At 26.8% G+C, this 27,618-nt stretch overlaps 1 protein-coding gene across 8 annotated transcripts; it reads right to left on the bottom strand.

Annotated features, from left to right (window-relative positions):
• Positions 1–601: 601 nt before the first annotated feature.
• LOC107444464 (leucine-rich repeat-containing protein 40) lies at positions 602–27,611 on the bottom strand. 8 transcript variants are annotated; one of them, XM_071182366.1, is made up of 15 exons: positions 27,565–27,611; positions 25,166–25,368; positions 22,810–23,003; positions 19,148–19,221; positions 17,210–17,339; positions 15,585–15,708; positions 14,034–14,176; positions 11,932–12,104; positions 10,098–10,188; positions 8,711–8,874; positions 6,733–6,840; positions 6,392–6,502; positions 4,934–5,011; positions 2,737–2,922; positions 602–817 (listed from the first exon to the last, which is right to left on the bottom strand). In XM_071182366.1, the coding sequence occupies exons 2-15, from the start codon at positions 25,356–25,358 to the stop codon at positions 709–711; spliced, it is 1,878 nt and encodes a 625-aa protein (XP_071038467.1). In that variant the 5' UTR covers positions 25,359–25,368; positions 27,565–27,611; the 3' UTR covers positions 602–708. The 8 variants fall into 8 exon arrangements, with proteins under 8 accessions (XP_071038467.1, XP_015914098.1, XP_015914099.1 ...); XM_016058612.3 differs by lacking the exon at positions 27,565–27,611 and adding an exon at positions 27,302–27,433; XM_016058613.4 differs by lacking the exon at positions 27,565–27,611 and adding an exon at positions 27,289–27,433.
• Between the last annotated feature and the right edge of the window lie 7 nt (positions 27,612–27,618).

The raw sequence follows: 27,618 nt of genomic DNA on the forward strand, positions 1-27,618 counted from the left end.
CACTCTTAACCAAGATGATATTGTTATAATTTCTTGTATTTTGGAAAAAAATTAAATTATGAAAAAAAGAAGAAAACTAATGGCATCAGAATTTTCAGTTTTGTATTTAAATATTCTGTTTCTTTACAAAATTTACGATTCTTTTTTATGATTTATACGGAAAAAAAAGAACAAAAAAAAAAAACAAACAGAATAGTTTGACTAACTATTCTCATTTGCCAGAATATCATCAATTTCAACTTCAAAGTCCTATTTTATTCTGTTTTTCCATAATATAAATTTTTTGGTGAAGACTCAAGAGAATTCAGTGACTTATCAAGTGCTAAAAATATGAATACACATACACCTTATTTTATTTTCGAAAATAAACCATTGATCACTAATTTTTAAAAACTGCATTGCTTTTAAATAAATTAGTTTAGACATCTAAGGATTATAAAAATATCATTTGAAAGTATTGCTAAAAACGAAACAAAAATAATTTTAATTAAATATTAACATAAAAAAATGGGAAAAAGTACTAATGAAGTAGGACTTAACATATTTTTTTTTTATAAATTGAATTCATTAACAAACCTATAGAATGGACAAAGAACAAAAATTATATAAAAGTTGTTTTATTTCATTGCAAATTGTAAAAAAAATCAACATTTTAATTAAAACACGAATAATACAGAGTTGAACCAATAACAAGCATTTCTGAGAAGTTTAATTTTGTGTAATACGACTTCGCAAAAATTCCAATAAAGCAAGTGTTCCTTTAGAGAGAATAGCTGGCCTAGGATTGCGAAATAGATTCCCATCCAGCAATAATGATCTGAAAAATTCATGTGAATAACTTTTTAAAGAAGCAATGGTAAAATCGGTTTGAAATAGTATTAGTATAAGTCATTCATTGCAATTACCAGTTTACCACAAAAAGAAATTCATTTAAAATTGTGGAAAAGCACATAACTTTTAAAAAAAAAGAAAAACAAATAAAACTGGCTATCCTTACTGAACTCACAATTCTTCAAATGCGGATTATGAAGACATAAGCTACCTTTGCTTGGCTTTGGCTTGTGCAAAAGTAGATTTTAGAAAAAACTTCTTTTTTCTATTATTACAAGTTGAATAATGTGTAGCAATCTATGATTAATCCAGGTAGGTACTTCATTTACGTCGCACTGGAGCTGCACAGCGGGCTATTGGTCTTGGAAACATCCCTGAGGATGATCCAAAGACATGCCATCGCAATTTTGATCCTCTGCAGAGGGGATGGTTTTCCATGCAAAGACCGATACCACAATGATTATTCAAATTCTTGGCTTTGGGCACTGTAAATTAATGCCCGAGGTATGTCACTTCTTGAGTGGGATGTGCACAAATGATGATAAAATTAATAATTAAAATAAATTTAATTCACAACTGCGATTCAGTTTCTTTGAAAGTGATAAAAAATTGTTTGTATGACATTGTTACATTAATTAAGCAAAAAGGAGCGGCAGAATACAAGGCGCATCCGGAAAGTAAGTTTCGCGATTTTTTTTAAAAAAAAAGAACTCACACTTTTAGGAACATATTTACTGGCAACAAGTACAGCAATGTTTCAGCTATTTTTCAACATCGCCACCACCAGAATTGAGACACTTGGCGTATCGTGTGATTAACTTTTGTATCCCTCTGACATAGAACTCTGCCGCATGTGAATGGAACCAGCGTGTGACAGACGTCAACCGTTACTGTGAAACACTGAGGAAATTGTGACGTGCCATTCAAAACAAGAGTCGTGGAATGCTTACTGTGGGTGTTGTGCTCCTCCATGACAATGCTTGTCCACCTACGGCACAATGCACAGCAGCTGTTTTGACAGAATTTGTCTGGGAGTTGTTTGATCATCCAGCCTCCCAGCGATTTTCACGTTTCCTTGCACTTCAAGAAATTCCTGTCCTCTAGTGAGCGTTTTGGCAACGACGAAGAGCTGAAAACGCCTGTCACACGCTGGTTCCATTTACAGGAGACAGAGTTCTATGTCAGAGGGATACAAAAGTTGATCCCACAATACGACAAGTGTCTCAATTCTGGTGGTGGCTATGTTGAAAAATAGCTGAAACATTGCTGCACTTGTTGCCAATAAATATGTTCCTAAAAGTGAGAGTTCTTTTTTTAAAAAAAAATTCGGGAAACTTACTTTCTGGATGAGCCTCGTATATACAGTAATAAGAAAACATGAATAAAGGATATACATTTTAAATCTTTGTCATCAGGGTAGCCACATTCAACAAAAACTGGAAGAAAAGGGTCAAGGGAAAAAAAAATGCTTAAACTAATTACTATCGACCAAAAAATGCTTGAAAATTAAATATATGTGTAGCAATTAGCCAACTGAACTATTTAAATTGACGTGAAATTAAAGCCTATAGCATTTATAACCTCATAAAATATTCATTATTACTTTTGTAAATCATTAATTACATTTATAAATATTCATTATTACTCATAAAATATTCATTATTTGAATTCTTCCAGACTGACATACTCTGACCCTAGAGCATATATCAGATACATAATATCTATTGAGAAATATAATAATTTGGTTGTAATAGGAAAAGACAAAAACCCAATATCAAAAATCACGAATACATTACATTGAAATATTTAATATAGCATGCAAATTTTGAGAAGCATTATGAAAGCATATTTTTTACCATTGCAAAATTAGTTTTCAGATTCAGACATAAATTAAAGGTAACACACCTAAGTTGTTTTAAATTCCCAAGTTCAGGAGGTACTGTTTTAATACTATTATTATGAAGATCCAACACAGCAAGAGCTGAACAACTTGATAATCCAGATACATCAATAAATTCAATTTGATTATCAGAAGCCAATATTATTTCAAGGTGTTTCAAACCATATAAACAACTTGGTAAAGCTGTTAACCTTAAAAAAAAGGAAAGTTTTAAAAATGAGGCAAATAAAATTATTAGCCTAAATAAAATGTTCATTTACATGAGTCTTAGCAAACTTTGTGAAATACTTTATCTCAAAAGGAATACTAGCTCACCAGCTCTGTACAAAATAATAATAATAATAATAATAATAATAACTGAACATTGGAGTAGGTAGCACAAACACTGACTCTCTGAGACACAGGCTCATTTAATGAATAGCACAAACGGAGAACAGGTAGAAATTTAATAAACATTCAGAAATAAGCGAACATAAGGATGAACACTATGATAATGAAATAAATAATAAGATAGGAATTTACAATAAATTAACTCCTAAACAAAACAAAGGTAATGGGTGTTTTACACATGTATAGCAACAAAGTTTAGCAAAAGGAAACAGTATCATCGAAATATGAGTAACTAGAATTTGATGACCATTTAACTCAGTAGATGAGATAATAGGACTGAGTAATAAAAAGAAAATGTGTGGTCAAAATTTACGAATTTTTCTTGAATAACAATTATTAGAAAGTATGTGAAATAAAAGCAGAGGAATTCCTGGCTAATAAGGAAAGCATTCCCACAATAGCCTGTTTTGAGCCAGAGGGGTCATGGAGATAAAGGCTCCACAATCTTGGTTAATTATGAAAATAAGAAATATGCAGTTATTCAGGGAATAACTTGGCTTATAATTTGAAAATGCAAACCATGAGAATGTATCAGCTCAAATACAATACACAAGAAATATGCATACATATATACAAATTTTGGAGACAATTTAGAATCAGTGGTAAATAATGTGATGATTCACTTAATTATGTAAAAAAAAATACATCAGATATTGTTTTCTATCGAACAAAAAAAATTTAGAAACAGTTTTATTCCTTATAGTGCCTACCACTGTTCCTTACATACTGTTTTTATAACTGTACAATGCACAATTTCTATTAGTATTAGTAATATGCTACTTTAAAGTAACAAAAATTTAAAAAAATTTATACATAATTTAAAATAATTTTAATTTTAAAAAGAAATAAAAATATTTACTAGTTCACTAAAATAGTTCAACTAAAGTTGTAACATTTAGCATAGTTAAAGACTTTTACTTCGATAAGAATTAATACAGTGCTTACTGTTTAAATGTAATCCAAATGACTACTCGAAGAAAATTATAACTGTCTTTTAACTATGTTAAATATTAGAATTAAAACTCTGTATTTAGAGTCCATTAAGAGAATATCTGCTTTGCATAAGAAATGAGATAGCACTTTCTCCTTTTTATACAGCATCATTGAGTATAAATATAAAATAGGATTCTTTGAAGTTAATTTAATTCAATTTAAAAGAATTTAATTTAATTCAATTTAAAAGTGGCAATTTTCTAAATCAAAAGCTTTATCTCACTTTTAGTACTTTAGTTTCAATAATTGATTAATAAGTTTTGATTCAAATATTCGGTTTTCCTAAGTTCAGTAGCGGAAGAAATTTCAAATCTATCAGTAGTTGTTGATTCGGTAGTTGAAAATTCTTTAAAGATAAGCAGCTAGTTTAGCTAAACAATGAGTTTACAAACTGTAGACACTGAATATTTAAATATAATGAAAAAAATTTAAATATGAGAATTGTTTTTTGATAGGTCTAAATACGATAAAAAGTGGCTAGTTTAACTAATCAATGAATTTATATATTGCAGGCACTGTATGTTTGAATAAAATGAATACAATTCAAAAACAAGGAAATTTTTTATAAAGGTTTCAAAAAAATTAAATTTTTTAATAAAACTAGATAAGAAACTATAAGGTTCCTCAAAATTCCAGTAAGAGTAACAGCTATACATCATGCTTTTAACATAGAATTTGAAATAGGATTAACTTAATAATAAATAAACATATACAGTTTCAAAATATATTGAAATACATTTCAAATACTTTATTCCAGTGTAAAATAAAAAATATATATATATATATATAAAATACATAACCAAACATTGTAATGTATACCTGTTACATGATACATTCATTTCTCGCAAATGCGAAAGGTTAGCTATTTCAGCAGGCAAACTGCTCAGCTGATTATTTCTGAAAAAAAAAAAAAGAAAATTTAGTTTTAATAAAAAGCATATTTTTTCTACAACTTTTTTTATAATGTTATTTAATTTTATGTAATATTTAAAAACAAAACAAAAACATATGAGCAGTGTAAATATGCCAATTAAATTTAAATTACTACTGGCAAATAACAATAAATAATTAGATTAAGTAAAACAAAACTCAGTCAACCCTTTATGTACCAACAGGACTTTTAAGCCCCACTAACATTTTTTTCATACAGCCTTGAAACAGAATAAAAAAATTCTTTGGAACTTGTCTGTCTCTGTAATATGATGCATGTATGTTTTTTTGTTTATCATTCTTACTTGGCAACACATAGTTATTTGGAGTTGAACAGCACCTATGGAACTATTTAGTAGTTGATATTTTGTTAGAGGACGCCACTTCATGATTCCTCATTTCTTCGCTTTTTATCTTAATCAATTTTGCAAGTAAGTATTTCATATTTTTAATTGATTCATTAACATTTTCAACTACTAGTTATAAAACAAAGTATTAATGTTTAACCCTAGTTAAAGTCTTATAATGTGGTGTAAGTCCCAAATTAAAGAGAGTTAATAAATTAATTAATTAAAACTAGAAAATATTGAATTATGAAAAAAATATTTCCCAGAGTGTATAACAGACATTATTTAATGGGGCAAAAATGAATAGGACATTTTTGATGCTTTTTTTAAATAATTTGGTAAGAAAAAGTTTTAAGTTATGATATTTGATATAACTGGATTTCAATTTAGAGACATAACTTTAGTTTTAGGAAACTAAAATTATTATGATATATATCAGTGTTTTATTATCCTAATAAAAAAATAACAATACCATTACTTTGCAAATCATTTAAGAAGATCAGGATTTGTAATTAAAGAACAGCATATAAATATATTGTGGTTATAATCTAGTTATTAATTACACTGTTTAATATATATTTTTTATTAAAGAACTTTACACCAACACTAACAAGAATATTACCGCGACACCATAGCAGGTGTTGTTGTTTTGTACCACTCCCTTAGTAGTTGCCATTCCATTTTTTACGAAGCTTTTCGAATCATATTATGAATCGTCACAATACAATATGAAACTTTACTCTGAATAGGGACTCATTGAATATGCCCATCCACTAATTAAAAATCAATTAAAGAGAAGTGGATGGAGATAGCACTTTGCTTAGTTAACCAAGATATTTATTTTTACCAAATATTAAATTAATTGCTTAATCAGGGATGAGTGTTTTCACAATAATTATAGCATATTACTATTTTAAATATTTTGGTAGAATAACAATTTATTTGAAATTGTATCAATTTTGTTCTAAATAATTGTGAAAAAAATAGTATGAGTGAATACCTGAAATCTAAGTATTGTAAATGTTCACCACATCCAAAGAAGGGAGGAATGCTATTTAATTTGTTATAGCCCAAATTAACTTCCACTGCCTTAGGTAATATGACTGAAAAGCTATAAAAATTATAATACATATTATAATATATAGAAATTATACTACGATATGGACATTTTATTCTATAGGTATATAAAGTTTCATTATATTTGTAGAAATTAAAAATTTATTATAATAGAAATTAAAATATTAAAAATTAAAAATGTGACAGAAAACTTATATTTCAAATAGAAAACAAAAAATATCGACAAAAAACAATGGGAAGTAAAATGAAAAAACTCATACATACTATTCAGGAATTTCAGAAATGCAGTTTTTACTTAAGTCTATTGATGTCACATCAGATGCTGCTGCAGTTTCAATAACATCTTTAGGAATGGTGTTTAGCTTTTTATTGCTTCAAAAAAAATTATTTAGAAAATGAAATAAATTTAAAATAATTAATCAAACTACTGACAAAAACTAACCACAAGATAGGAAGGAATAAATAAAATACTAAAATAATATTTTTTTCAAATCCAACTGCACCAAAGAAAAAAAAGACAAAAATGAAGAACAAAATAGATTTAATACTGAAGAATATGTATAGTTTTGTATATGCATTTTATGACATAATTGCCATAAGATGCAACATTTGGCATAAGATTGAAGGAGCTTTAAACTCTTCTCTTGGAAAAACAACCCCCGATTTTTTGAAGACTATGAAATGGTCATAAAGGAGTTTGAAGCTTCTTATTGGTCAGAAAATATTAGTCTTCATGCAAGACAAACGATGAACATTCCCTTTTCATTAAGCACAATAGTTCATCAATTCTTTAAATGACGTCCAATGAGCTAGGAGGTTTTGTGCTTTTCCAGGTTAGAACTTTTATACAAACTTAAAGAAAACTAAATTTAGTTACCCTTTGACATCATTAATAGATAAGTGAACATGATAAAGAAGGTAGTTCCTTGTTGATTTGAAGACCCTAGTTTTCAAACTGAAAAAGAGCTTTATTGCTAATTAGGATCTACTTTTATAGTATGAAGATTTTTAAGCTATTTAAACCATATGTAGATATGGCTAATGATATCAAGAAGGTTGCATATTTATACATAATATTTGATAATAAATTAATTTTGTTCTTCACCACTGTCTATTTTCTATGATTTGAAGAATGTCGAAAAAATTATCCTTTTATAAGTAAGATTTTAGTAACAACATTTCACAAAATAACAAACATTTTTTTAAAAAAGAACTCTTTTAATATAAATAAAATAATCAACTAAAACTAAACTAAAAACAAACACACTAAACTCAACTAAAACATAGCTAAAAAAATTGTGGAAAAACTTTAACTAGGATTTTATTTTTATTATTTTTTTCGTATATTTAAATATTTAACTTCAGTAAAACTAGAATAAAAGTAAAATAGGAAGTGTTAAACAATAGGAAACATAAACTAGAATGTCTTAATAATGGGAAATGTTAAACAACACTAACTCCAGACTTATATCAAGTTAACTTTGGCAATGTTCTAAAAGGTAGAGTATTTAAAGTAGTACCAAAGAAGAATTATTTTCAGAAATCAGAATATTTTTTTTTATGAATGGAAAATATACACAAAATTTAAGCACCCTAAAAGGTAATGTGTGTTAAGAAAATGAATAACTTGAACAGAAACTGTTTTGATCATGAGATTTGTTTAGATAATAACAATAAAAATGTGTAAGTTTGATTAAAGTGAAAAAAAAATACATCCCTTTTATCAAAGAATATGCTAAAGGAACATTTTCACACAACGTATCAGAATAATTAAAATAAAATAAATATCAATAAAATTTCTGTTTCAAATAAAAAGAGATATTCATTTGTATTTTAATCAATAAGGTTTTTTAAAAAGTACATTACTTTTTTAGATTATAAATATTTATCATTAAATTGTAAAGAAAAAAAAACATAATATTGCTAATTTTATAGCCAATAAAATTGACAGATAAAAATTACACTTGTTTTAAATAATTTAACCATAAAATAATGCCAAATTATTTTTATTAAAGACACATATACAATTATTAGCATTAAAGTTTAGTACAAAAAAGGAAAACTATTAAAAAAGAAAGGAAAACTATTGCCTGTAATTTTCAGATTTTAATGGGCTTAAAAATAACATATAATGGGCATTAAAGGGAGTGGAATAGCAAACAAAACTTAATGCACTAGTTTTTGTATAGAAAATGTGACTTGAAACAGTATATTAGAATATCTGTTGAATTTTCATATATACCTTAGAGGTAAAGCTTTAGTAGACTTTAAAGCATATTTATCAACATCACAGGCAGACGAATTTTTTGATCCATCACATTCAGTTGATAAATTGGACATACTTTTAACAGCATCAGGATCTTCAAGCCGGCTACGAAGCCATCTCAAAAGCTGCACAGTGCCTCTCTAAAATTGAAAAAAAAAAAAATTTTTTTTTGATGCATTTATTTGAAATATAGGCAATGCATAATACATGGCGATTTTAAATAACTTTGTCGGCATATGACCCTCCGGAGAGCATACCATTTGAGTGAACTAAATAAAATTTTGTACATTGGTATTATGATCTATGTGCTGAAGAATGATGTTCAAAATAATTGCGTAGCTCTTGCGGTTACGGTTAAAGTTAAAATTTCAAATTGCAACAACCACTTTTTATGAGTGAAACATAATCTTTACAGTAAAAAGCATAAAATGGAATTGGAAGGATATTTTTAGCACAAGAAATTGCGATTCAAGGCTTTAGCTAAGCATTGCCATTTTTTGGAATCACAAACGAGAAGAGAGTGCAATAAAAACTTTTAAAAATAGAGAAGAAACTATGAGGGCCGACAAGACAAACGTTGTTAAAACATTAAATGCTTTCTTCGTAATTTTTCTGTTTTAAATGATTTTTATCACACTCTCTTTTTGTTAGTGGTCTCGAAAAATCATGAAGCTTAGCAGAAGCCTAGTGTTGCAATTTGTTGTGCTAAAAATATTGTTATTTTACTATAAGGAATATGTTTCATTCTGCGTTGGGCTGACCACCTAACCGAAATATCTGCTCTTGCACTCCAGAGCCCAAAGGTCAAGACAACTGAGATGTGCACAGTAACCCTTGGCCCTCTATCTGCTGTCGTGCCACTGAGTTTAGCTCATATTTATATATTATTTTCTCATGCAGTATCTAGAGACATTATGTAAACTATTTTAAGTAAGGAGAAACACAAAAAATTTTATTGTGAAAAAAAATAGAAAAATTTAGAGCTTTTACAGATTTTTTATTTCGTAATATATAATACTTTTCTTGATTTTCATTCAAAGCATTTCGATAAGTTCAAAAGAAATAAAAATGGCTTAAAATACACATGCAACAAAAATAAAAATTTTCACAAAAATATGTTTGATTCATAAAGTCTTTGTTTTGAAAATATATGGATTTTTTTTGTATTTCCTAAGAATTATATAGATGTATCATGAAATTAATTGAAAAAAGTGAGTATTTTTCCAAAAGAAAAGGCATAAATATAAATTAGTTAGAATTTTCATAGCTTTGTTTGATATTTTGAGTAATGATCAATTTAGTAATGAATTTAGTAATGATCAATTAATTTATTTATATGTAATGATCAATTTAAATAACTTACTTGAATAATATCTCTTCTTATGGTTCTCATAGGGTTTCCTTCAATTGCAAGGAACTTTAAATGTGGTAATGTGCCAAGAGTGTATGGCAAGCTGAAATTTTTTTAAAGCAATAAAAAAAAGTGGAATTGCAAAATATTTTAAAATTGTAATATATCATATATTTTAGTAGCTGTAGATTTTCTAAAAATGTGAAACAAAACTTTTTTTCATTTATTTTATTAAAATTTCTATGAAACATAAATATGCATTCAGCTATTTTAGACTGTAGAGCAGAAAAGAAAAAAAGAAAAATCCTTTCAAAAGAAAAAAATAATATGCATGTCCATTTCTATTTATTCCTACATACTTAAAGTTATAAATGGGAAAAAAATGTTCTTTGTAGGCTGATTATAGGACTTTTACACAAAAAAGCTTACTAAAAGAAAAAACGAAAATAAGTGAATAACAACAATCTCCAGTTACTCTTGACTTTCACATAATGCTTTAATGAATGACTAATATTAAATAAATAATCCCAAGAAACTGAAGCGGTTAGATTTTATCTGATTAAAAACTTCATTTGCATCAAAAATACAAAAAGGAAAAGATCAGTCAACATGTTTCAAGCTCTTCAAAAATAGGTGCTCATTTTCAAGACTTGCCAGATGTTAATGAGAAGAAACAAAAATGATTCAAAACATAAAAATGTGAAGTTGCCAATGAAAAATGGAAAAATAAAGATGAGAAACAAAACTAGAAAAACCACAGTAGCAGAGAGAGAGAAAAAAAGGAAAAACAGAATAAGTAAAATCACAGTGGCCAAGAGGGGCAAAACAGAATAAAATGCATTTCCGCGTAAACAATATGAATAAATCAGCTTATAATGTGAATGCTGATTCTCTTAATATATAATACAAATGCTGATTCCTTTGTTAACAAAATTAGTTCTTTGCCACCTCACCAAAGCATGTGGAAATGCATTTTACCCTGATTTGGGATTACCCTGATTACCCTTTGATTTTGTTTTTCATCATTTTTTCCTCTCTCTGCTACTATGGTTTTTTTAGTTTTATTTCTCATCTTTATTCTTCCATTTTTGTTTACAACTTTACATTTTCATATTTCGTGTCCTTGCAAGTCTCGAAAGAGGGCACCTATTTTTGAAGTGTTTGAAGCATGTCAATTGTTATTTCCTTTTTACGTATTTTGAAGTGAATAAATTTTTTTGATCAGGGAATGACCAACATATTTCTTATTTATAATTATTTAGAGTATATTGGACCTTTAAATAATCTAAATAAAGCACCAGCATAGGGAATATTTGGTAAAGTGGTTAATGGGTATTTTATCTAATTAAAAGACGTGATTATTATTAATAAAACCATAAGAATATCTCATTATCTGGCAGGTATTTGTGGTTCACATAAAATTGCCAATACTTAAGACAGATTCCAAGTGTTTACCTTAATTGTAATCGAATACCAATATAAGCACAAAGCAATTTTCTGAAAATATTAAAGACATTCATCAAAGTGACTATATGAATGATGTAGGATGACGAATGTCAAAATCAGACTTTCCCTGCAACAGTTTTTCCATGGAATAACATGAAAGAAAACTATTTTCTGCGTGGAAAACAACCAAATATTACCCCAACTGAGTTCAGTATCAGCAATAAAAAGTTTAACAGTTTTTTCGCAAACTTACTTAAGTATTCATTATAAGTAATTGAACAGCACAACATTTGAGTTCATCAAAATAAACATATATTAGAAAATAAAAAACAAAAATGGCAGCAGAAAATGCATTTCAATGAAATTATGAAAAGGTTATGAAGGTAAAAAAGCAACAAACCTAGACAAACCGTTATTTGAAATATCAAGTCTCTCAATATTTTGTAAAGTACATATCACATCTGGTAACTGAGAAAGCTTATTGTCTCTAAAATCAAGGATTTTTATACTAGGAATAGATTCTAGGAATTCCAGGGATAGTTCAATAATGTTATTGAAGCCAGCATGCACTTCCTATTAAAATGTTAAACACATTTCATAATACAATACAATATCTGTGAACTTATGTGTAACAAATAAAAAATATACAAAAACCAAAAGATACAAACATTAAAATCATTAATGATATTAAATTATTATTGTACATTTAAAATAACCTACACTTTTTTAATGCAATGGATGTTAAATGATTTATACCATTGAAACACACAGATCACATGTATTATCTTATTGTTTAAAGTAAAATATACTTTATATACTAAATAATATTCAAATATTAGAATGTTTAAAAAAAAAAATTCTGGAACACCTCTCCTTTTGAACAGATATATGCATATTTAAAACACATCTTTAACTATAGGTAGCATTAAAATTACAAATTATAGAGATACAAATTACATATTCAGCATTTGAAATACATTTAAAACAAATGCAATTCAATAATTTATTTAATAGCTAATGGTAAAAATTTTTCACTCAAAATTAAAGTATTCATATTTAAACTATTAAAACCTTTATTTTTTTTATAATTAACTACTATAATTTAATTTTATTAAACAAGAAAACAATTAAAATTCATTTAATTTACGATTTACAAATATTATACATAATTTATTATATATTATTAATCTTGAAGTAAAATTTATGTTGCTTTTTGTACTTTAAAAAAGAATTTAATTATGATATTTTGTTGCGGCACTTGAAAGCCAGATTATTTTTTTCTCATAAAAATCAGGTTTGCATTATTCATCTAAGAATTCCTACATTCTAAATTAGGATCACAGATAAAAAAAAAGCTTATTTATTTGTACATGTATCACGAATAAGATGCATGGGATTCATTGCTCAATACCACCTTAAACTTTAAAAAATCTGAATTGTTTCATTGTAATCTCCAAATGTAATCATTGTGCATTCAGTGCACATAAATAAATGTATATCTTTAGTATAGTTAACCTGATATTTGATTTTAAATATTTGCCCATAACTAACTGAAATTCCACAATTTATTATATTTTTGAGATTATGCTAATTATTTTTAAGACACATAATGATATTGAAGAAATATTTTTAAATACAAATAATATTGATTAAAATTGCACTTCAGGCAAATAGTAGTTTTGAATAATTAAAAAAAACCAGCCATTTATGTTTTAAATATGTTTCCCTAATTAAAATTACAGATTAATTTCCCGTTATAGGTTCAGCCATTTTCTTAACTGTTTATTGTGAAACTTCATTGCAATACCTTGTTTTGGGAAGTTTAAGACAGCAAGGCTAAAATTTATTATTTAAAATTAAATTTAAATTATTTTTATTATACACATTTAAAAGATGTGGCTTTATATTTACAGGATTCCTATTCAATTTCAGAAATAAAACTTGTAGACTTATATAAACTATCCTGGAAAATTTCAGAGCTGTCAGTCAAATTCCAAACCATGCTTTTGCTACAAGATTTTTTTATTCAAAAAGCAATAAAGCTTATAATTATTACTATTTTTTTTATGGAAATTGCGACACACATTATGTTTTATAAAAAACAATCATACGGGGTGAAAGTTTAACAAACAGATTTTATTATACACAAGCAATATTGCACACAAGAGCCAGAAAAAATTTAAAACTAAATGTAATAAAGCTTATTAATAGTCACATAGACAATCATATATCTTGCTTACGATTAAGAGGCAAAACTAGCCAAGGCACATAAACATGTTTATTAGCTTAAAATATTGTTGATAATAATAATAAAAATTGTATACTTAACTGTTGACATGCCAAAGAGAAAAAAGCTTTTAATTTTTGTATATTAAAGTTCATACAAATTATTTTTATTGCAAGCATTACATTTAACAAATTATTTTCAAGTAAAAACATTTAATATTACTTGTACATTTTTTAATAATAAATTTTAAAATAATAAATGTTGCAAGTATTTACCTTTATTGACGAACAGCAAGACAGGGGAGCGATATCTGCAATATTATTATGTTGAATGTAAAACTGTTCCAAATGGCTAAGCATCCCTACTGAGCTTGGTATGGACTTCAATTTATTTTTTGATACATCAAAATGCCTTAGAGCTAAATATAAGTAAAGCAGAATGTCAAAGTACAAAAAGGTGCATTTTCTGTTCAACAGTGAAACAAAATAATTAATGAAGTTGACAACTTATTTTTGAATTACAAAAACAAAATTTAAATTTTGGAAAAGCAAAACACTTATTAGATTGATTGAACACGAATTATTATGAAATTACTTGAAATTTAAAGGAATAAAATTTAATCCTGATTTAGGAGCTATCTCAATAAGATAACAATATTCACTACTATTCATACTATAGTGAACTTAAAAAAACTAGAATTATAAATAACTCAACTCTGTCAAATATTTTAAAATTATTATCAACCTGTGAAAGACCACTATAAGAAATTATGCCAATAAGTCAAAAATTGAATTTTAAAATAAATTTATGATCATTATGAATGTTTACTTTTATATGTTAAGTAAATGAATGTTACTTATATATTAAAATATAAATCAGGGATACAATTTAACATTCGTAATCTTTAAAGATGTTAAAATGTTACATTATTACCTAGACTTTGCAAAATTAGCAAAATTCAGGAGTCTATATAGGGTTAACACATCTAGAGTTAATTTTGTTAAATATTTTGTATACATACTTTTTGTGCAAGTACATATAATATAATCAAATGTAGTTGCACTTTAAAAATTTTAAATATTTAGAATAAATATTACGTTTAGTACAATTAAAAGAGCACAATGAAAAATTGCATATTTATTCCATACACCTTATTTACATGATTGATAATTGAACAGACATAATTAAATGTGAGGCATTTCACTGTCACTTTATTAAATCTAGATTAATTAAGCAAGCTTTTCTTTTAATGAAGGTACAAGTTTTTAGGAAGAGGTTCTGACCTTTTTTAAAAAACTTAAATTAATATTTCACGTGTGAAAAACTCTAGAAAAAATGTCACTTATTAAATAACAGCTTCATAATTTTAATACTATTTGAAAAATTAATATTGATTCAGGAATATAGGCTGGATCAGGCAATGAAACAAATCAAAAATTTCACTTTTAATTTCAATTGCTATGGATCTAAAAATGTTTACCATGCATAGTACAAAAACATTTGCAAATTCAGTACCTACAGATAATTCTGTAGCAAAATTTTTTGTCTTGAAGAGTTTTGTTAAGTTAAAGTTTATACCAAGTTCTCTCTTATCATAATTAACAAAACTCAATAGATAGACTGGAGAAGGATTTACAATGCTTACATAAAATGTGCTAAACTGTAATTAAATGGAATCAGACAAATATTCTTTATAAATTTAATTCTTGAAGAAATAATGAACATATGTATATTTAGCTCATCACTAATAAAATAAAAAGAATTCTGAAAACATCTTATTGCTCGGAATATTAAATTAGCTAATATGAAAAAATTAAATTAAATACCACTCATATCTCCAATCTCAACAGGCAAAACAACCAATTCATTATTCGAAATATTAAAGTGGGTGATCCTTGAACAAAACCCAATACAGTGAGGAAGTTTCTTCAATTTATTATTTGATAAATCCTAAAATCAATAAAAATGTAATCTACATTTAATGAAATAATGTCAAGAAACAATATTTTAGCATTGAAAAAACTACAAAATGCAGAAGGTATACAATTAATGATCAAAACAAAAACAAATTTTGATTCTCATGTTCAAACAAATATCTATCTTCTGAAGAAAAAGAAGCAATAAAATTTCAATTAAAGCAAATAATTTAAAATAGATGAATATATTGAAGGAATGACCATGTACCTACCATCAGTTAATTTTTCATTTAGTACCTACCATCAGTTAATATTTCATTTAATCTTTAAATTTTTTTGTTGGAAATACATCTAAATCAAAAGGCCAGTTTAAGCCCTGCTGCTCAACTGCTAAACAATATTTTTTATGACTTTTTAAAGTTCCGTTTGAGAATAGTTGAATTTGCTTATCAAAAGAATAAATCTTGATCAAAGCTTTACCATTTACATGAGTATTATGTTTTAACTAACTTAGAACTAACTTTGAATATACTTAAAATTGTTTAAAAGATATTATACAATAACATATTTAGGTTTAGATTATAAAATAAAATGTAATGTCTTTTTTGCCATTAAAATTATTTTGCAACATTGAAATTCAAGCATATAATTGAAATGTGAGATTTTATGCTAACAAATAACTACAGTGTTTTCACTACAGCGCGAGAATCTCGCTTATTTTTTTCTTTTCTAGCATTAAAAAATTATTAACGCGAGAAGATCGCACACTCTATTAATCAATTTCAAAATGAGCGAATTTTGGAAAAAAATTAGTCTTCTGCAATTTTGAATAAAATCCGTTTCACTTTTCTTCCTTGATCTTTCATTATTTTCAACATGGATCCCTGTTATCTAGCTTCCCCATTTACCAGTATTGTTCAGAACCGGTGCGAACAGCAGAACACAATGCCCCCTCCCCCCGAATGACAGCACACACTTTTCTGCAACCACGTATTCACAGAAGGAAAGATTTCTTCATGTAACACGTTTAAATTTTTTTCAATGCTACAAATTTACTAAGTGATTCCGAATTGTTCAGCATCTGTTGCAAGGTCATTCAGCACTCAAAACCAAATTAGTAAGACAAAATATCGTATACAAATGACTGATAAATATTTGAGCAACCTAATGAGAAAAGCTGATGAAAAAGTAAATATAGAACCTTTTCGATATGATGATGCAACAAAAATATTCAATGCTTTAAAAATTAGAAGATGTTAAAAATGTATTATAATTAAAGAAAATTTTTTTTTCCAAGTCTATTCGCGTTTTTTTAATTTTTAGAAATCTCACTTAACTTTTTGAGATCTCACCCTGTATTTGAGAAAGGGTGAGAAATTCTCTCTCATTTTTTTTCTGTAATGAAAAACTACTCTAAACTACTCTACTTTTTTCTACTCTAAAATAGAGCCTAAAAATTCAAAGAAAAAAACAATTAATATTATTAAGAAAGTTTTCTTTAAAGCATTAGATAAAAAAATATATGATAATCTTACCAATTCTTCAAGGAAGGATAAATTTCCAATATCATCATTTAAAGTGCACAAATTATTATGCTGAGCTTGCAAAATAAGTAAAGATTTCAAAAGAAATATACATTCTGGCAAATTATTGAAGTTGTTTCGACTATAATAAAATAAGTAACACATTAGTTTCTTTTATAAAGATTGCAATTGACAAAATAAAGTCCAAAAATAACCAAATATATTATAAATGTTTTAGAAAGGTTTTAAAGTATCCAAAGAGGCGTTAAAAGAATTTTTAAGAAAAGAAAGAAGCTAATTCAAATGCAACATTAAAACATTTTTGAATGTTACATTAAATTAAAATATTTCAAAATTTGTAAGAAAAAAAGACATAAATTGCTATAGTATTAAATGTTTACTTATTCAAATGCAATATTAAAATATTATTGGGGGTAATACACTTTTAAATGGTCATATATTTAAACAAATAAAAACAGGGGTAGTTGTGACCCAACGTAAAAAAACCTTGACATTTTATGTGCAAAAACTCGATAACAAGATATAAATTTATATACCATTCATACTTAATATAATTTTTTTGAACAAAGATTTATGATTAAATTATCTAATAAAACACACTTTTCACCCTCTTTGTGCTGTCACGCCACTGAGTTATGAGTTTAATAGCTTAGCATTATATGAATATAACTTTGATATTTATTAAGCAACTAAGTGGTATTTTTGAATATGTTTTGTTCTTTTTTATTCATTGAAATATGTTTCAATGAATTCAGTTACCATATTTTCTACAAAATTTTAAAGTAAATATTTTTAAAATTTGGTACTTGGGAATATTAAATTTTTTTTTTTAAAGACTTATATATCTTAAATTTGATAACTAGCTACTGCTACTTATCAAAAAGTGAAATTGTGTTTTTATAATTCATGGTAGATAAACATTAAGGAATTATAATCCCTTTTGGGTATAAATGAGATCCTTAGAAGCTGAATAGTTAAATTTAAAGCTTAATTCATTAATGAATTTTTAATTTGATATTTTAGTAATTATAAAGAAAAATTATTTTAATTTAATCCAGATATGTCCAACTTTTCTTTTCTTAAACTTAAATAATAAAGTCATGAAAAATACAATAAAATGATGTGTGAAATATTTCAGGAACTCCATAAGATTGGTTTACAAACTAAATAAAATAGTTTTAGCATATAACTATTCAAAATGTTCAGAATTCAAGACAATAAGAAATAATTTTACTATCATGTTTAATAGAAAATTACTAGAATGTTTGTTTTACTGCAGTAATTTTTTATTGTTGCTGTTGATTTACACTGCACTAGAGCTGCACAATGGGCTATTGGCGACGGTTTGGGAAACATCCCTGAGGATGATCAGAAGACATGCCATCACAATTCTGATCCGCCACAAAGCGGATGGCTCTCCTATTTTGGTAGCCTGAGGGCTTATGCGCGAAGTCGAGCACTTTATGGTAGAACAGTTTAACGAGGCCCGATACCGCACGCCCTTGGTCTCTTTGCAGTCTGATCAAAGTGGTAATCCACCCACGCACTGACCACAGCCAGTGATGCCTGACTTCGGTATTCTACTGGGAACTGTGTCTTGACGATCAGTCCACTGTAGGACAGTAATTTTTGAGACTTGTTTACAACAAATATTTTTAACATAATTAATATAATGCTACTGAATTTAAGAGAAAATATGCATACATTAAGAAAGTAAAGAAATCAAAATATTAAATTATAATAGTTACTATATTGTAAACAAATTTCATAATCTTTACTAGACTAGAAAATCTGAGAATACATTGATTGCTATATTTGATGGTTAAAAACAATGCTTTTCAAAGTTATACGAATAATTCATAGATAATATCTGCAGTAATCAAAGTAAATCAAGAATAATGACAATAAATAGTAATCAAATCAACTAACCTTATGTTTAACTTAGTAAGGCATACAAGTTCTCCCACACTATTAGGTAGATCTGACAGACAGTTATCATGCAACTAAAAAGATTTTATTTTTTTTAAAAAAAAAGTAAAAATTATTTTAAAACTCAAAAAAATTTCAAATAAATCAAATATTTTCTGATTATAGTTTACCTTTACAAGTAAAAATCTGAAAAAGAGAAAAAGAACAAATAAAAAATTTATTTTTTAAATTTGTGTGTAAATTGTTCTACAAATGTGTAATGCAAGACACAACTAAACTTTTCTTATAAAAAGGTATAAATAAAACGGATTAGAAAAGTGTACCAAATATCAAATATTAGGACATATTTGGTTGGTATCAATACAACTTTTTATAGGAGTAAAAAAGGTTTTGATACACTGGAATATTTAATAAAGTTGAATGAATTAAGATAAATGATTATAGAGAAAATTCTACCTTGGACCAATTTTGAATTTTTTAGGCAGAAAGTAATAGTTCTTAGCCATTTTATGAGAAGTACATGCATTAATTATATTAGTCAGTCCATTGAGACTTTGGAAACTATGGGTCCTGAGAACAACAGACTTTCCAGGTTCTTTTTAACTAAAAGCAGTTTCTTATTTAAAATCTATATTATTCTAAAAATCTAATCATTTAAAAAGTCTTATACAGTCGGACCTCTATTTAATGAAGTCGCTAAATCCCGAAAAAAAGTTCGTTATATGGAAAATTCGTTAAATAGAAAATCATCTTTGGAAATACTTACACAACGTAGAATAGGTTTTAAATTCATGGATACTAGAAATAATTAAAATTGCAATTGATGCACCTTTATCTTGTAATTTTTTTCTTTAATAGTCAGGCACTTTCGCTTCGACATTTTGCAGCCGTAAGAAAAGCAACAAGCAGCACTCTGATCAGCAATCTTAAAACAGGAGCTCTACCGAGTGAACAACGAGAAAGTTGAAAGTTTTTCTAGAAAGGAAGCGAACAGTGGGGGTGGAGATAATAGGACATGTCAATAAGGGACCAGGGACCACACACTTTGATGACCCATTCCTTTTATCTTCTCTGCTCATTTCCTATTCAAAGAATTTGACCCTTTCCCCCCTAATCTAGTGGGATTGCATTTCCTGTATGAAATGCAAACAAAAAGGGAAAGGAATTTTACTGCTTTCTCTAAAAGTTAAGGGGATGCGAAAATCAGTTCAAGGTTATTTCCCTCATAAAATGCGTTAACTAGTTAATAATTTTCTCAAATATTTTGGGAAATGGGGAAAGTAGATCTAAAAAAAAAATCCGTTAAATAGAAAATTCACTTCGCTATTTAGAAGTTATTTAACGAAGAAATTTCCAAAATGTTCTTGGTTCCACGAAAAAATTCGCAAAATAGAGAAATTCGTAAAATGGAAGTTCGTTAAATAGAAGTCCGACTGCATTTTCAAAATTATAAAGGAGGAAAAAAGTTAGTCAACAAGGAAAGAGTTGTATTTGAAATCAAAGTTTTTAATTAAAACTGATCAAACACTTGCATTAAGAAAAAGCATTTATATAAATTGAGACTCAGAATTATTTTTATTTTCTTCTTATGCTATTAATGCAGAAAAGTAAAAATTATTTTTTTCCTTTTAATGTTTGGTTTACTTTGGATAACATAAATCTGCTGGTTAGGTAAATTTTTTCTTTTCAAATTTTTTTCCATTGGAAAACTATGCGTCTCAGAGGACGTGCCATAACTTTTTTTAGTCCCATGTACGATTTTTGACCAGTTTGATACTTAAGCATGTAAGCGAAATCACTGTACACACATGTATTTTTTGTAAATGATTCATGCACTTTAGGAAAAATACATCTTTTAGAAAGAAAAATTGCTCCGAGGTAATGGTGTTTGGCTTTGATAATTGGAGAAGTTCTGCACATTACTAAGTTCTTTTCTTCAATAAACTTGAACTTGGATATTGATGAAAGTAAAACTTATTTTTTGAGAAACCTGAATAAATAAGTTAAAAGTCAATTTAATCACAAATGCACCACTAAATAATATTTTGCTGGAACATTTAATAGATTTACAGTTTTACTGAGAACATAAATTTTTTTATATATTGTGAGTAGCATAGTCCATAGAAAATTGGAGGTTATAACTACCCTAGTAGTGTAATAAAATCTTGGAAATTTAAGCAGGTATTTTTGAACAAAAAAAAAAAAATTTCTGAAAGTTTTTATTTCTATTTCTGTTCTTCGAAACAGAATAACAAAAATATTTTCTTTTACTGAATATTTACACAATGTTTCTAAAATGTGTCTGCTAATACTTTGGCGAATCAAAATACAAATGAAATGTACAAATATAATTTTCATAGCTGTCAACATAGATAGACAAAAATCCAGTAGATTTTACAAAATAATATAAATTTCATGATAACTGTAGCAAAATGTGCTAAATATTTTAAACACAGGGAATTTTAGGGATTTTTATAGACATCAAAATAGAAAAACTGCAATTATTCCAGTCATAATTGGCGTTAAATATGCTTGAAATGTTGTGAATTATGTTTACTCGTAATTTTGAATAAGCATATAATTCATACGAAATAATTAAGATGTTTTAATACATGTAATAAAGGGAGTTCTGAATAAAAATAAACCGAACATTTTAGAACAAAAAAAGTTTCTAACTGATTTTTATAAATGAGGATTTCTTCATCATATATTAGTAATACTTATTTAAATATTCAAGCAATAATCTCTATATAAAAATTCTATCTCAATAGGGATTTTTATGAAACTGACTCAATTTTAGGGAGTTTTCTAAAATGTACAAAAACCAGGAGAATTTTTATAAAACCAGTAGACCAGGAGAAACTGGAAAAATCCAGTAGTCTACTGGAAAATCCAGTAGAGTTGGCAGCTATGAATTTTATAAGTTGACCACAGATTATTAAGCTCCCTAATTGGAACAAGATTCACAAGGTAAAAATCTACTAACTTACCAAAATAGAAAAAAGATAAAGAAATAGAAAAATGAGAACAATCTTAAAAAGACAAGTAAATAATAATAAGTAATTTTCTGAAACATATTAACCCATGCAGCAGAGAAAAGTAAAATTTATGCGAAAATAACATTAATATGCCATAAGGCTACGAGCATTTTAACGTTTCTATCTTACGTTTTTTATTGGTTTCAATGGTAGTTTCAAATCCTTTAAATAAACCTTACAATTTGGTTGCTTTTTGTCCTAAAAATGATCAATTTTTACCCTTATTTTGACTATAATGAATTTTGAAACCAATATTTGAAGTTATTTTAACGAAGTTGGTTTCCTTTTTAACACATTTTTTACATTATTTTAACCAAGTTTTTAACGTTAATTTTCAGTTTTAGAGGATCCGTTTTTTAACGCATTTTTTACGTTATTTTAACCAAGTTTTCAACGTTAATTTTTAGTTTCATAAGATCCGTTTTTTTTTCACCACGAATATTCACTTTTTTTAACGCTTATTTTTACCATTGTGGATTTCATTACCAATTAGAAACGAACATTTTACGTTACTATGCCAAACACTTCAAAGTCTCTTTCACTGCAATTGGTGTTAAGCTTGGGGTACTAGACACATAAGCAACAAAATATTGATATTATTATGAAATCAATAAATATACTCACATCAAGGGTATTAAGACGCCGGTAGTTTGAAATTTCTGGGGATATGAACTTAAGAGTATTGCATGCCAAAACAAGCTTAGTCAAATCCACATATTCCCACCACTTATCATCATCATTTGCAGATTCTAAAGATACTGACAAAGCTTTGTTTTCCTCAGCAGTAAGATTGGTTACATTCCAGACTATATCAGGCACTGAAAGAAAAAAAAAAATAAGATACTAGATCAATTTAGTTTATTGGTTAGTTCAATATAAATAACTTATCACTATGTTTCCTGGTACAGAAATTGCTCTGTCCTATAAGCTAACCCCCTATTTCTGACTTTAAAGCAGAGGATTTCGTGAATGTTGAGGGAACAGGTGAGTTCAGGGGTCTGTCCAGACATTTTGTGAAAGGTCCTGTTTTTGAAAAATTGTGAAAAAACTATTCATAATTTGTGAATATAAAATAAACATTAAGTCACATTCTTTCAACCAGGATCCTGCTTTTGTGAATTTGTGCAAATAAGGTCCTGTTATTTCAAAAATTGCTAAAAACCTTTTCAAGAAGTTTTTAAATTGTAAATGGATACAAGATTCTGCTCAACAATTTCTGCTACTAAATTAGGGATGCAACATACAAATATTTGGTATTTAGCCTATACTGCTGCTCAACACAGAATATTCATTTCGGATAAATAATATAAACAAAATCACTCACATTTTTAATAATTTCAATTTACGTATTTTAAATAACACACCTTAGTAATGTATCACTTTTAATGTGTTACGCATTAAGTAAACTTAAACAATTCTTAAATTTATAATATTTTATTTAAAAAATTGCCATAAATTAATTTTTATTTACATAATATTCTATTATAATTAATTTTATGAATAAATATAAATAGATCAATTATTTATTCACAAAAAAATTATGATTTAATATTAATAAGAATGCACACAGGATGTTTGCAAAAGTAAAAATACTTTCTTAGAATACTACATTTGGAATTTAAACTTAGGGAACTTAGTTTGTCTCGAACCGTCTTTCTTCCCCCCGGGAAGGGTTTACTCGATTAACAAAACAATAATGAAGATAAACAAATTTGTGAAGGGTCCAATTTAAAGATATATTATTTTGTGAAGGGTTCGTTTTTATGAAAAGATATTCTGTGAAGGATCCGTTAACGGACCCAAACTTCTTCTAAACAGACCTTTGGACTTATTCTTGTTAAATATGAAATTTTCCTTCTAAAAAACTAAAATCAAGAATAAAATTTTTTTCTGGTAATCAAGTTGCTGTTACGTAAGTTAATCCTCTATTTCTGACTTCAAAAAGTAGGATTTTGTGTATGTTCAGCAAAGAAAAAAACTTAATTAAAGTATCAGTTAGTTATTCTTAACTTTTTCACTCATTTATTTCAAATAGTGGTAACTTAAACTTTTCAATTTTAAATAAAAAAATTTTTTATTTGACTTAAAAACAAGACATTAAGGGAATTAGTTATTACATGGGTTCCACTCTAAAAAACTTTAAGACAGAACTTATTTTGTGAATAACTAACACGAGCTTTATTTACCAGAATTTTCAGAAATTTATAGCTGACTGACATCAAAATGCAACTTTCTATAATAATGACACAAATATTAAATCGATGACTTGATTTTTTTTCTTAATTTTGTTAATTTAGTTTTTCCTAGCAAACAAGATAAAAATAATAGTTAACATAGATTTTTTTGCACCAATCACTGGATATATTTTATAGGTCTACTTTTTTTCTTTTTTGCTGCAGCATTTATTTCTTGTCCTATCTCTATAAATTAAAACAAAAAAGAATCTTAACTTTGGTCAGCATTTCACAACTTCAGGAAAAATGAAAACTGAAATAAATTTAGATACAACAATTGTACAAATTTTGTTTAAGCAAGCAGGAGCTGAAGTTCAATCAATCCCATTCTTTCATTGCGGTGTGACATCGTTACTAGATCACTTCGCAATAATAATAAAAAGTAACAATGTTTTCTTTAAATTGTAATCTTTGTATAGAATTAATATTTTTATTGTTAAAAAGGACATTTTAATTCAAAGAACAAAATGAAAAGAGATATTACCTAATTGATGAAATTTAGTCTCACAATTTTTTCTCAAGACTGATTTCAGTCCCCAGAACTAAAGAGTGGCACCCACAGTTATTATAAAAAATAGCAAAGAAATATAAATAACTTACTAGTACAAAAAACTAAAATACAGCATTTTGATATCATCAAATGTTTATAATGCAATAAATTAGGATATAACAATAAAATGTTTATTTACATTTAATTATTTAGATATCCAGTAAATTATTATCCAAATAAAGGAATCATTAGTTACTTTCTGCTATTCCCCGATTAGAAAGATTTAAAACTCCACTTTGGCGAGCTTGTTTGATGATTCTTGGGTGCAATGATGATTCTTTCAATTGTCGAAAGAAACAAGTTTCAACATTATCCTTAACAACAGCTCCAGCCTGTCTCTTTTTCTCAGCTAAACCTCTTGCTTTAATTTCTTTCAGTTTGGATGACATGGTTAATTGACTAAAATATCAAAATAAATAAATTCATAAAAATGTTTGGCTAAAGATGAGGAAAACATCTCCATTTATTCATTAGTACATGGTAAAAATTATGGAAAAAAATCTATACTATTTAGAACAATAACTCTCAAAATGATTATAAATACTTTGATAATTATAAGAACATTAAAACAATGTACCTGTTTATTTTACAATACTAACTTGAATTTAATATTGTTTAAAACTGATCCTTATAAAAATGGACAAAACAAGGGTTGAAATTAACAACCACTAATAGATACTATAAATCTGTATACCTTATCACCGGTCCATTTACACACCTCTATAATATTTTTTTTTGATAAAAGTAAATAAATATTAATAAAATAGCAGCACAAAAAATTTGTAATATTTATAAAATTAATTCAGTATAATAATCATTTGTTTATAAAATTAATCTAATATTATTATTTAAATTTAATATTGTTTTGTTGAAGGAACTGTATATATATTTAAACATAAAGATTTTACTTTTTCATTTGAACAATCTGAGATCTATAACATATACAGATTTCAATTATTCTATTTCAAAATTTCTTACTATGTAGGAGCTCTCAAAATAAAAGAGTAAAGAACATAAAGTAATTTTTTCTCCTCAAAATTATAATTTCACTTTTAAGTCTAAATATTGTTAATTAGATATCAATATTTATATATTAGCACATACTGATTAGGCATAAATCTGTATTTTAAATAATTAGATATATAACACAACTCTTCACAATGCATCACGACCATTAGCACAGGTTTTTGACAGTTTTAACCTGGTTTTAAGGACTAGACACTTTAAACACTAGTCCTAAATCCTAACATCGAAAAAAATAAATTAAAATATATAATTTACGTAAATATTTTTATTTATTAAAAATAGAGTTTAAAGTATGTTGTTAAATATATAATTACATTAGATATATCTAATTATATGCAATTTCAAAGCAAATTATAACAATGAATTCACAATAAAGTATACTAAAGGGAAAGAATTAAAAATTTTCATTATTCCAGAAGTTAATTTTTACAACTATTAAGAAAACAGAATTTGTCACTATTAAGGCATCAGATAAGGTGATGGTTTTGATTTATAGAATTTGATTACAATTCTTGGGATGGATGGACTAACTCAGTTGATAACTGAATATGACAGAACAAGGCTTAAAAAAAATTATTATTTTCTTTTAATTAATAATTTATTTATACTGAAGACATTCAAGGACTGCGTCCAAAGGCTTTGTGAGTTACTTTTAGCCTACCCAGGAGAGGTTGTGCATCTCTGATTTTAGCTCAAGTGTATTTTAAGTTATTTTCAAGTGTCATGAATAATTGTAAATACATATAAACAAATTACAGAGAAAAAAATTAAATGTAGGATTTATTTGTAAATACTCTTTTACAGTTTGTCTAGTAGAAAATATAAATAAATAAAGTAGCGGAAATGAAACGAATCTAACTATAAGCAAAGAGTAGTTATGTAGATACAAATATAATAAGGGCAAATTGCACTCCAGAAATTAAAGTCATTTGATAGTCAGAGAAATTTTTTTCTACTAAGTTAGCTAAAAATGATATGATACAGCCGTGTTCATATTCTTTTTTAGCAAGCCGACACACAAAGCTGTAGGATAATTGGTCAGTGTATTAACTGCACGTAGAATGTTGCGGGTACGTAATAAAATAATAACATAGAGCCTTACACTGAAGAACTAAAAATATATAACAAACAACAAAAATTTTTTCAACGCACAATATTACAACCTATTCTAAATGACAAAATCATTAAAATTTAAAATGAAAATTTAAAATTAACATGATTTCGTTTAACTAGCCAAAAATTTAAAATGAAACATATATACTGCGTAATTGTTACTTCATTTAAGTGATATACATTTTATTATTACATAAATAATTGACGCAAGTGACATTCAATCTTTATTTGTAAATTATACTTCAAACCGCATCAGCTGACATTTTAAAATTTTTGTTTGTTGACATTTCTCCGTTGCTTGTAAATAAACATTACTGTTTCCATCATCAATAATGGAAATTAATATCGTTTCAAAAGAAATTAAAAAACTGTATTTCAAAAACAAATGAACAGCTAAATAAATTTAAAATATGAAAATTTTAACTAATACAATATTGAATATTAAAATTTAATTACTGAAATATATACTGTAGTGACACCTATCAACTAATGTGTAAATTTCTTTCATAT

This window comes from Parasteatoda tepidariorum, chromosome 6, assembly GCF_043381705.1.
Source record: "Parasteatoda tepidariorum isolate YZ-2023 chromosome 6, CAS_Ptep_4.0, whole genome shotgun sequence".
NCBI classification, from domain to species: Eukaryota; Metazoa; Arthropoda; class Arachnida; order Araneae; family Theridiidae; genus Parasteatoda; species Parasteatoda tepidariorum.

What these genes read in the sequence shown, in the direction of transcription:
- LOC107444464 (XM_016058610.3), bottom strand. Translation starts at nt 27,395, where the DNA reads ATGTCAACAAACAAAAATTTTAAAAT. An exon ending in ACAAACAAAAATTTTAAAAT is followed by an intron (nt 25,369 to 27,369) that starts GTCAGCTGATGC and finishes TTGATATTTTAG; the next exon opens with TCAATTAACCATGTCATCCA. An exon ending in TAATCGGGGAATAGCAGAAA is followed by an intron (nt 23,004 to 25,165) that starts GTAACTAATGAT and finishes TTTTTCTTTCAG; the next exon opens with TGCCTGATATAGTCTGGAAT.